This window comes from Oryctolagus cuniculus, chromosome 21 (assembly GCF_964237555.1).
Source record: "Oryctolagus cuniculus chromosome 21, mOryCun1.1, whole genome shotgun sequence".
In the NCBI taxonomy this organism is placed as follows: Eukaryota; Metazoa; Chordata; class Mammalia; order Lagomorpha; family Leporidae; genus Oryctolagus; species Oryctolagus cuniculus.
In genome coordinates, this window is record NC_091452.1 from 24,935,930 (window position 1) to 24,948,189 (window position 12,260).

At 49.9% G+C, this 12,260-nt stretch overlaps 1 protein-coding gene across 11 annotated transcripts in view; it reads left to right on the forward strand.

Annotated features, from left to right (window-relative positions):
- Positions 1-12,260, forward strand: part of DEPDC5 (DEP domain containing 5, GATOR1 subcomplex subunit) — a 153,328-nt gene that overhangs the window by 97,827 nt on the left and 43,241 nt on the right. For 8 of the 11 annotated variants that reach the window (XR_011385158.1, XM_051826696.2, XM_051826700.2 and 5 more), the window contains 2 exons: positions 7,049-7,157; positions 11,798-11,863. Coding sequence is in view for 9 of the 11 variants with exons in the window: in XM_051826696.2 (XP_051682656.2) it covers positions 7,049-7,157; positions 11,798-11,863 (175 nt within the window). In the remaining 2 variants the exon portion in view is untranslated. The remainder of the gene's footprint in view (positions 1-7,048; positions 7,158-11,797; positions 11,864-12,260) is intronic. The other 3 variants (XR_011385159.1, XM_051826702.2, XM_051826701.2) reach the window with 1 other exon arrangement.

Consider the following 12,260-nt stretch of genomic DNA (forward strand, 5'->3'; position numbering starts at 1 on the left):
TGGGAAAGAGAACAAGGAACATATGTTGCCGGGAGGGGTGTGAAGCTGGGGGTGAAGGGATCTTATTTTAATTTTGTCGGTGAGTCATTGTTTAGTACACACCAAGGAGTCTCTTTCTGCTTAGACTGGAAGGGGAGGGGGATACCTTGGGAGTCTCAGGGACCCCACTATGTGAAGGGTGAAACTCAGCTAATCTCATGGCGGGAGGCAGGACAGAGACCTGCGCCTTAGTCCTCGCCCCAGATGGCGGCTCCTGGGTGCGGTGCTGCATCTTCTCAAGCCTGCAGGTAGAGCAGCAGGAGCCAGACCTTTATATAACATTTGCTCACACCACTGCGTTTTTCTTATTTGTGTGCTTTTCATTTTCTTTTTGCTGCTTTGAGCAGATTCCATTCTATCTCTATCAGGAAGAACTGCATTACAGCAGCACAAGAAAGACTTCTAAAAATTTTACCCCTAGTTCCCCATCTTCCCGTAACCGATTTCTTCCAGTTGCCCTCAGTGTCTAGCTGCAGCCGTGCGCGTCTAGTCCGGGTTTCCATGGAAGTCAGCAGCCCCTGGAGTCTCGGCTCTGTCTGATTCACAGCAGTGGGGCCGTGTCTGGGCAGCAGGTGCCAGCTAGCAGGCTTCTCTGCTCCCCTCCGATGGGGATGACCTGATGACAGGCGAGTCAGGGCAGAAAGAGGGAGACCCTGAGCAGACTGCACGCTCATGTCCTGTCCAGGGTGGCTGTGATGGGTGCTGGTGGCACCAGGGTGATGCAACACCCCGTGCACCTGCAGTGTCATGTGACCGGCATGCTTTACTCTTCCTGCTTCTGTGTGTTGTGTCTTCCTCCTGCCCACCCTTCGAGGCCCGCGCAGCACATATGTCACTGTCCCTGTGGAGGCTCTGGCCAGCCTCCTCCCAAGGCAGTGTGTAGTCCCCTGTGCTTGTTCTCACATAAGCACAAATGCATTGTAACTGGTCATTTGCTGGCAGTTCCCTCTCCCTGAGGCTTAAACAAGGGACCTCTAAGGGCAAGGACAAAGACAAGGACCAGGGCAAGGTCTTATTCTTCTCTGAATCCCTGATTCCTAGTCTACAGATCATCATGTAGAAAGCAACTCATGGGGCCACTGTTGTGGTCTAACAGGTTGAACTGCCTGCCGCACAGGCATCCCATTTGGGCGCTGGTTTGAGTCCCAGCTGCTCCGCTTCCAATCCAGCTCCCTGCTAATGTGCCTGGGAAAGCAGCAGAAGATGCCCCAAGTCCTTGGGCCCCTACATCCACATAGGAGATCCAGATGTAGCTCCTGGCCTAGCCCTGGCTGTTGCACCATTGGGGGAGTGAACCAGCAAATAGAAGACATCTCTCTATATCTCTCCCTTTTTCTCTCTATATCTCTCCCCTTTTCTCTCTATAACCCTGCATTTCAAATAAATAAAATAGATAAAAAAAAAAAAAAAAAAGGTTGGCTGGGCTCAATAAGCTAATCCTTCGCCTGCGGTGCCGGCACACCAGGTTCTAGTCCCGGTCGGGGCGCTGGATTCTGTCCCGGTTGCCCCTCTTCCAGGCCAGCTCTCTGCTGTGGCCCAGGAAGGCAGTGGAGGATGGCCCAAGTGCTTGGGCCCTGCACCCACGTGGGAGACCAGGAGAGGCACCTGGCTCCTGGCTTCGGATCAGCGCGGTACGCTGGCCGCAGCGGCCATTGGAGGGTGAACCAACGGAAAAGGAAGACCTTTCTCTCTGTCTCTCTCTCTCACTGTCCACTCTGCCTGTCAAAAAAAAAAAAAAAAAAAAGGCAACTCAGTGTGGGTTGTCGTGTGCATCAGAATGCATCTGAGGGTGGAGTAGTCCACTTCTCATTGCTATAATGAAGTGTCTGGTGCTGATAAAGAAAAGATGTCTATTTTTTTTTTTTCAACTTATTTATTTGAAAAGCAGAGAGAGAGAGAGTGAGTGTGTGTGTGTGAAGTTTTCCATCTGCTTGTTCACTCCCCAGATGCCTATAACAGCCAGGGCTGATCCAGGCTCAATTCAGGAGCTAGGAACTCAATCCAGATCTTCTGTGGCCTGGCAAGGACCCACATACTTTTTTATTTTTTTGAAAAATTTATTTGAGAGGCAGAGGCAGAGAGAGAGAGGTCTTCCATCTGCTGATTCACTCCCCAGATGGCCGCAACAGCTGGAGTTGCGCCCATCCAAAGCCAGGTGCCGGGAGCTTCCTCTGGGTCTCCCACGTAGGTACAGGGGCCCAAGGACTTAGGCCATCTTTCACAGCCACAGCAGAAAGCTGCATCAGAAGTGGAGCAGCTGGGACTTGAACCAGCACCTATATGGGATGTCAGCACTGCAGGTGGTGGCTTTACTCGCTACACCACCAGACCCACATACTTGAGTCATCACCTGCTGCCTCCGCAGGTATGCATTAGCAGGAAGCTGGATCAGAAGTGGAGTCGAGGTTCAGATTCAGGCCCTCCTGTGTGTCATACAGGCGTCAACCATTGAGCCAATGCCCTTCTATTTATCTCACAATTTTGGAGGCTGAGAATTCCAACAACGTGACACTAGCTCTAGTGAGGGTGCCCCTGGCTGGGTACCATCATGACAAATGGCATCATGGTGGGAATGCATCAGAGAGAGAGATTGTGTGGCAAGACAGGAAGCCAGAGAGGGATTCGCCTTTTATAACAGCTCACTTCCATGGGAACCAACTGGGCTCCATCTAGAACTACGTTCATCCTTGCTGAGAGCAGTTCCCCGAGTGACTCAGAGCCTCTGAGGGCAACGGACCCTAGAACAGCAGACCATGTCCAGACCATAGCAGGGAGGCTACTGGGAAGTAACCTGCCACCACTGTCCCTGTCGCAACCTGCTACTGCAGCCCTCAGGAAATGCTAGAGAAAGTCATTGCGTTTGCAGACGAGGCTCAGAGAAACACATGCTGCAATGTGATAGAGAGGGAAAGTGTGTTATCAGTGAACGTGAAAGAATCGAGGGTGCATCCTGCCCTTCCTCTGAATCACACCACAGAGTAACCAAGTAGTTGGTGTGGGGGAAATGCTTTCTTTTCAAAAATAGTCCAGCTAAGAAATGCAGAAGGAATGATACAGTAGCATAGTGTGTAGTCTCTCAGAGAGAGGCAGCCGGCCGGCACGCCTCCAGATGGAAGTCCACAGCACCACTTAGGAAGAATTCTTGCCCAAAATTGGGTCTAAATCTGTTTCCCTGGAAGGAACTGGCAGTTCTCAGGAAGTACAGGGCACAGAGGAACATGTAAGCAATAAAGGGACACAAACCTACACATCCGGGCTGTACACACATAGGACAAACGAGTGATTTCTCTTTCTTTGAAAGGCAGAGAGAAACAGGCAGAGACTTTTCATCCACTGGTTCACACCACAGATGCCCACAGCAGCGGAAGCTGGGCCAAGCCGAAGTCCAGAGCTGGAAACTCAATCCAGGTCTCCCATGTTGGGGGCAGGGACCCAGCTACTTGAGTCCTTGCCTGCTGCCTCCCGTGGTATACATTAGCCGGAATCGTTAAGCGGAGCTGGGACTCAAACCCAGGCACTCTGTTATGGGATGTAGACATCCCGAGCAACATCTTAGCTGCTAAACCACCCTAAAGTTTCTTGAACAAATAAATTGCAAAGATAAGGAAAGATAAAGAGACTTAAGAGACATAGCTTATTGCCAAGCAGGGACCTTAATTGACTCTCGTTTTGAGCAAAGAAAGTATAAAAAGATTGAGGAGAGACCTAGGGAAACATTTGATACTAGAAAATGTTTAAACATTTAAATACGGTGACAGAATTGTGGTCATGTTTTTTAAGGAGTTACTCTCTTTGAGTCACTGCAGTATTTATGAATGAAATAATACCATGTGTGAGTTTTGCTTCAAAATAATTGGCACAAGTAGATAGGACAGATAGATGAAACAGGATTGACTCTAGCTGTTTATTTTTTCTTTTAAAGATTTATTTATTTATTTGAAAGAGTTACACAGAGAGAGGAGAGGCAGAGAGAGAGAGGTCTTCCATCTGTTGGTTCACTCCTCAATTGGCTGCAATGGCCGGAGCTGTGCCGATCCAAAGCCAGGAGCCAGGAGCTTCTTCCAGGTCTCCCATGCAGGTGCAGGGGCCCAAGGACTTGGACCATCTTCTATTGCTTTCCCAGGCCACAGCAGAGAGCTGAATTGGAAGTGGAGCAACCAGGACTCAAACTGACGCCCATATGGGATGCCTGCACTGCAGGCAGTGGCTTTACCTGCTATGCCACAGCGCCGGCCCCGGCTCTAGCTGTTTAAATGTGGCTGGGCATGTAAGCATTCAGTATACTAACTCTTTAAGTATGTTGGCTTTTTCCATGATAGAAAATGCTAAGAGAATGAAGCATGTTACTATGGAAACAGATTTTAATCCTTGATAGGAGATTGCTACATGATCAGAAGCAAAAATGTCAGAATTTAAGATAAGAAATGTAGATTGGATTCCTGGGGAACCTAGATCAAGGTGGAGTACAGCATGAAGGGTATTTATTAAGGAAAGTTCTTGGGCTCAACCCCTGTGAGAGGGAGGGGGCAAAAACAGGAGTGGATACAGGCAGAAGCTGAACTGCATCACTGGCCCAGAGACAGCCTGGGTGATCTCACACCCAGCCGTCAGAGATGAGCTAGGTTGGGGCAACATGCCAAGGCCTTCACACACACACACACACACACACACACACACTCATACACACACCCCTCATTCATGGGAAGGCCAGGGGAGGGGTATGGGCTCAGAGAAGGCTGCTGTACAGTATACAGCTGGGACTGTCCCTGAGGGGACTGACGTCAGAGCCTCCTGGACTACACCCCTAGTCATGGCAGCCAGGCAGCCGTGCAGGCACTGGGGTCCCATCTCGTGGTGTCTGCTGCACAGTATAATTGGTCCTCTGTATCCATGGGCTCTGCATCTCTGGTCTCAACCAATCATAGATCAAAAATCTTCAGGAAAAAAAAAATGACATCTGTACTGAACATGTACAGAATATTTTCTTTACCCCTAAACAGCATAGCATAGCAACTATGTGCGTAGCATTTGCATTGTATTGTGTATCAGAAGTAGTCTAGAGATGATTTCAAGTGTACTGGACGATGTGTGGAGTATATGTGCAAATACTATGCCATTTTATTTTTTTTATAAAAAGATTTACGCATTTGAAAGGCAGAGTTACAGAGAGAAAGGGAGAGAGAGAGAAATTTTTTATCTACTGGTTCACTCCTCAGCTGGCTGCAACAGCCAGGGCTGGGCCAGGCGAAAGCCAGGAGCCTGGAACTCCATCCAGGTCTCCCACATGGGTGGCAGGGACCAAGCACTCAGGCCATTTTCTGCTGCTTTCCCAAGCGTACCCACAGGGAGCTAGCTGGGTTACAAGTGGAGCAGCTGGGACTCAAGTGGGACGCCGTCGTCACAGGCAGCGGCCCAACCTGCTTCACCACAACACTGGCCCCAGTACTATGCCATTTTATTTGAGGCACTTCAGCATGCATGGATCTTGGTATCCATTAGGGGTCCTGCAACTCATTCCCTGCAGATACCGAAGGATGTCTGTCTGCCTGCCTGTCTATCTATCTATCTTACAGCAATAACTTAGGATTTAAGACTACCATGTGACCCTTCTGAAATTTACCAAACAAAAATAAAGAGGTGGTGGTATTGCACAGCAGGTTAGACTGCTGTTGTGATGGCCACATTATATATCTGAGTGCCACTTTGAGTCCCAGCTACTCTGCTTCCGGTCTAGCTTCCTGCTAATGCATCTTGATAGGCAGCAGGTGATGGCCCAAGCCGTTGGGCAAGACGCCTACGTGGGAGACCTTGATGGAGTGCTTAGCTCCTGGCTTTGGCTTGGCTCAGCCCTGGCTGTTCCAGGCATTTAGGAAGTGAACCAGCAAATGGAAGATATCTCTCTTTTTCTTTTTTTTTTTTTTTTTGACAGGCAGAGTGGACAGTGAGAGAGAGAGACAGAGAGAAAGGTCTTCCTTTTGCCGTTGGTTCACCCTCCAATGGCCGCCGCGGCCAGCACACTGTGGCCGGCGCACCGCACTGATCCGATGGCAGGAGCCAGGTGCTTTTCCTGGTCTCCCATGGGGTGCAGGGCCCAAGGACTTGGGCTATCCTCCACTGCACTCCCGGGCCACAGCAGAGAGCTGGCCTGGAAGAGGGGCAACCGGGACAGAATCCGGCGCCCCGACCGGGACTAGCACCCAGTGTGCCGGCGTCGCAAGGTGGAGGATTAGCCTATTGAGCCACAGCACCAGCCCGATATCTCTTTTTCTCTCCCTCTCTCTGTCACTCTGCCTTTCAAGCAGATGAAAATCATAAATAAGTAAGCATTTTTTAAAGAAGCACAATGATACAGTAAAACAATGTAACTTAAGCTTAAGTGGCTAATTTTAGAATAGAAAATTAGGAAAATAAATGTGAAGGGGTGAATATATATTATCTCAGAACTGAGATGAGTTGCAGTGTCATAAGAAAACCATACTTGTCTTATGTTACAAGATTCTGTTAAATTTGTGTGTTTTGTGCAGGGAGATGAGGATGTAAGCATGTACGTTGGGGTGATTTAGCCTAAATCCCTTAGAAATATAGAGAAAGTTAATCTTTCCTGCTATTTAGTTTATGCCAGACATTAAGCAGCCCCAGCCTTCAGAATATGCTTTAGCTCGTGTATTGACTAAAAAGAGAGAAAAATTGTCTTCCCAGAGGACTTAAAAGAATGGCGTTCGTGGAGGGAGTCACTTAAACGAGGTCATTTTCCTTTTCAAAACAGGAAGCAAGCACCAGATGCCGCCGAAATGCTTTTTAAATCGGGCTGTTTTCTGCCGTACCACGGAGGACTCGTTATTCAGGATAATGAATGAAATTCAGGGTTTTTCAGGGTCGGTGCAGGGGCTGAAGGCGAAGTAAGGCAGACTTGCGGGTTGGAGAGAGGGCAGCCACGAAGCCGTCTTGGTTCTGATGCTCTGCCGGGAGCTCTGAGCGAGCTGCGATCACGTGTGCGTCCTCCTTCCAGGTGCCTGGGAGACCAGCAGGCGGCCGTGCTCGGGGGGAAGAGCGCCGCCCAGCCAGCCGAGAGCGGCAGCGTTGCCATGACTCCCACCTACGTGGACAGCCCACGAAAGGTAAAGGAGGCCACTGCAGCCGGGCGCTGTCGCCGTGCTCGCGGAGGCCCGGTGCGGAGGGCAGAACGGACAACCCTTCGAATCCAGGGCCGGTGTGCTGAGCGGTGGGGTGTGTTCTACCCGGAGCCCTTTTATCCAGGAGCTTTCTTGCTCACAGTGGTCAGGAAGCTGACGTCTAGTTAAGTGCAAGCTGAACCCTGTTGGTAAAGGCCCCAGATCTGCCTTGGGCTTGGACACTGGCCACCTGCTTTTTCTGCAGGGACGTTCTTAGCTTTCCCAGAGGGGACTAGAAAACTACTGAAGCAGCATCCACAAGAGCGCCGCCTTCTTCTTCTTCTTTTTTTTTTTTTAAAGATTTATTTATTTATTTATTTATTTGAGAGGTAGAGTTATAGACAGAGAGAGGGGTCTTCCTCTTCTTCTTCTTCTTTTTTTTTTTTTTTTGACAGGCAGAGTTAGACAGTGAGAGAGAGACAGAGAGAAAGGTCTTCCTTCCATTGGTTCACTCCCAAAATGGCCACTACGGCCGCTGCTGCACTGATCCAAAGCCAGGAGCCGGGTGCTTCCTTCTGGTCTCCCATGTGGGTGCAAGGCCCAAGGACCTGGGCCACAGCAGAGAGGTGGACTGGAAGAGGAGCAACCGGGACAGAATCTGGCACCCCAGCCGGGACTAGAACCCAGGGTGCCGGCACCACAGATGGAGGATTAGCCTAGTGAGCCGCGGTGCCAGCCGAGGGGTCTTCCTCTTCCATCCATTGGTTCACTCCCCAGTGGCTGCAACAGCCAGAGCTGGGCCTATCTGAAGCCAGGAGCTTCTGGGTCTCCTGTATAGATGCAGGGGCCCAAGCATTTGGACCATCTTCCACTGCTTTCCCAGGCCATCAGCAGGGAGCTGGATCGGAAGTGGAGCAGCTGGGAGTCGAACCAGCACCCATATGGGATGCTGGCACTGCAGGCAGATGCTTAACCAACTTCGCCACAGCGCCAGCCCCGAGCTCCCTCTTTGTTGATAGTGAAATCCCTGTCAGTTCTCTTAGATTCCCGAGAAGTACAGTGAAATGGGAGCATCTTGGAGGGGGAAGCAAACCAACACCCAAGATGTTAGGAATCTATAAGGAGTACTAAGCACAGTAGAGACAGAAGACACCATAGTTCAGGCTTCTTGTGTCTTTTAAGACCGATAGACTTGGTGATGTCAACTCCTTCTCCTGGGATTTCAGATTCTGAGATCACTGTTGTGGTAGGGTGAGGGGACTGTTCACTGTCACGTCTGGTCTCTAGCACTGGGAGGTGGAGGAGATTCAATAGATACGTGAGGGGTCTTCTAAACATTCATAGGAAAGGTGTACTATGAAGAAACTATGCACAGATTTCAATTATTTTTTGCACCAAAGCAAACATTTTTTTTCAAGGTTTATTTATTTATTTAAAAGTCAGAGTTACACAGAGAGAGAAGTAGAGAGAGAGAGGTTTTCCATCTGATGGTTCACTCCCCAGTTGGCCACAACGGCTGGAACTGTGCTGATCCGAAGCCAAGAGCCAAGAGCTTCTTCCGGGTCTCCCACATGGGTGCAGGGGCCCAAGGACCTCGGCCATCTTCCACTGCTTTCCTAGGCCATAGCAGAGAGCTGGATCAGAAGTAGAGCAGCTGGGTCTTGAAGTGGCACACATATGGGATGCCGGCGCCTCAGGCCAGGGCGTTAACCCACTGCGCCACAGAACCGGCCCCGCAAACATCTTTTAATTCCATTTTTTTTTTTCACACAAATTTTTGGAAGTGTGCTTATCTTTTATTTTTTTTCAAACTTGTGGCCATATTGTATATCCATCCCCGTGTTTATTTTATTCCATGTCATGAAAACTTCCAATGTCATTAAGTATTTTTCCAAAAGCATGATTTTTACAACAGTTACATAATATTTCATCTTATCAATATGCCTTCATTTACAACTTTTTTTTTGTTTAAAATGTGAATGGTTTCTGATTTTTAAAAACAAATTGGTAGTTCATTTTTTTATTTTTAAATTTTTATTAGGTAGAGTTATAGACAGTGAGAGAGAGACAGAGAGAAAGGTCTTCCTTCTGTTGGTTCACTCCCCTAATGGCTGCTACAGCCAGCGCTGCGCTGATTTGAAGCCAGGAGCCAGGTGCTTCCTCCTGGTCTCCCACATGGGTGCAGGGCCCAAGCACTTGGGCCATCCTCCACTGCCTTCCTGGGCCACAGCAGAGAGCTGAACTGGAAGAGGAGCAACTGGGACTAGTACCCAGTGCCCCAAACGGGACTAGAACCCGGAGTGCCGGCACTGCAGGCAGAGGATTAGCCAAGTGAGCCATGGCACCCGTTTGGTAGTTCATTTTTTTTTATTTTAATTTTAATTTTAATTTTTTTTGACAGGCAGAGTAGACAGTGAGAGAGAGAGACAGAGAGAAAGGTCTTCCTTTGCCGTTGGTTCACCCTCCAATGGCCGCCGCGGCCGGCGCACCGCGCTGATCCAAAGGCAGGAGCCAGGTGCTTCTCCTGGTCTCCCATGGGGTGCAGGGCCCAAGGACTTGGGCCATCCTCCACTGCACTCCCGGGCCATAGCAGAGAGCTGGCCTGGAATGGGGGCAACCAGGAAACAATCCGGCGCCCCGACCGGGACTAGAACCCGGTGTGCCGGCGCCACTAGGTGGAGGATGAGCCTATTGAGCCGCGGCGCCGGCCTTGGTAGTTCATTTTTAAAACCATTCTGTATGTCACAATTCCAAAAAAAATACCACCATGGAGATACTCTTAATAATTATTTTACCACATCTCTAATTATTTCCTTAGCAGAAATGACTAGAATTAGACCTTCCAATGAACGGATTGAAATCTGGTATCAACTTAGACTGTAGGCAACCTGTAGGCCATATAGACCAGAGGTCAGGAAATTCAAATACATATTTTAGACTTTGTGGGCCAGGAGGCAAAATAAGGCTGTTGTGTAGGCACTTCCATCACCTTTTAAAATTCTAAGAGCCCATTCGTGGCTCACAGACCGTAGAAGCCGAGGTGGCTGGCCAGATTTGGCCTGCAGCCAGAGTTGGCTCACCTCTGTTCTAGGGGATGAGTGACGATAGTCCCCTCAAACAGTCTGTGTGTGTGAAGAACAACCTTTTGGTCCAGAAAGCGTCTTCTCACCTCTTGCACGTACACAAAGCTGAGCATCAGCAGCTCCTCTGCTGGTATGTGTTGTGGCAGAGAAGGAGCACAAATGGGGTAAATGAGATGCACATGAGTCCCTCGTGTGCTGCCCACCAGCTCTGCCCTCTACTCATTGCCGTCTTTGAGGACCACACCCAGTGCCAAGGGCAAGACTGAAAAGTAGAGAAGGTGTGGCGTCACAAATTAAGATTAAAGTGCACCAAAGACCAAATATTAGACAGCTGTTTAGATCGCTCTCCTCATCTTCCGACTGGACACTGAACTCCTCATCTAGCAGCCGTCAGTAGCCTGGAGGTAGATGCCCAAGTCATCGGGGAGAAGCAAAGATGCTATGAGATGGCCCAAGTGAAGAGCCCCATGGACATGCTCAGAAGTGCCCGACCCGTCTCCAGGCAGCTTCATGTTAGATGCCCAGGAGCGAGGGTGGGGTAGGCTGGCTGGCGCCTGTACCTGCATCTTCACAGCCACACATTTCCAAGGTTTGTTACTTGGCTTCATAGTAGCTCATAGGAAGTGGCAGGAGTATTGGTAAAAAAAAAGGGCAACCAAGTATTTCAGCAGTTCCAGGCAGGGGCCTTGACATATATCAAGTGCCAGTGGTAAATTTCCCTAAGACTCAAGCACACAGAAAGTGCCGTATGCACCCCCCAGAAGGGTAGGGTAATGAGGGGACTACAGCTTCGGGGAACCCTTCATAAGTGCTTGCGTAGCTGGCACCCTGTGTGTCTGGCTTCCCGGTGATTTTGTTAGGCAACCAGCGGAGGAGAAGGTATGGCTGCTTCTGTACCCGCCGCGTGCCCAGAAGATTTAGCAAGAACATTTCCTGCATTGAATCCTCTTCTCCCATCTGGCTGCCACGTTTAGTTAACAGGGGAAAAAACCATAACAACAATAACAAAAAAAAAAAACCCTCTCATGCCTCAGTGTCTTTCTCCAAGGGGGCTGCTGGCCACCCAGCCAGGTGGGAGGCCAGGATGTTGCCTTCACCCTCTGTCCCCACCAAGCTGCCCCACGGCCTTTCCCTCTTCCCTGACATAGGTCTGAAGGAGTTTCAGAGCTATGTAGGAGGGCAAAAGCAACCAAGCTACGCTCTGGTGAGACCTGAGGCATCTTGGGCACACCTTCTAGCTCAGGTGCTTTCTCCCACACGGATGGGAGATTCTGCCCGAGAAGGTGTGCATGCCTGCTCCTGTCTTGCATTGGGATATTGTCTTTCCGGGTGGATCTTTCTCTCTCTCTCCCCTCCTCCTCCCCCTCCCCAGTTCTCCCGATATGTCCATATTCCTCTCCTTCCCTCCTTGTTTTTATTATTTATTTATTTATTCTTTCGTTTGTCACCCCCCTCTCCTTCCCCCAATGGTTAACCACTGGTGCACATTGCATTTCTTTGCTTCCTTGCACCTGCTGCTGCCACTGCTGCCGCCGCTGCTGCTTCCTCCTCCTCTGACTTCAGGACGGGGCCTTCTTTATGGAGTTTGTCCGCAGCCCACGCACGGCATCGTCCGCCTTCTACCCTCAGGTCAGTCAAACTCCAGGGCTTGGCAGCCCAAACGTGCCTCGGCTCTCCTAGCAGAAGCCATGAGCTGGCCTTCTGTTTGAACAGATGGAATCGGGCTGAGACCGAGTCGGAGGGGCAGCTGAGATGCAGCCTGTTCTCTGCAGTGGACGTTCCTTGGTCCACGGTTTTCACTGTGGTGAAAGAGGGGGTACGGAGAGATTGCTGTAAGAGAACAAACAAGCCCACCAGCGTTGACTCAAGCATGTCTCATTGCTGCCTGTTTCACATCATTGTCACGGATTTCTCACTGCATTGCAGGTCTTCCCCTGTGGGTTTTATAAGCAGCATTACTTGAGGACTGGAGACTTATTTTTTTCCTCCCAGCACAGCCAGATAAATTTATAACCGTGTGACAGGA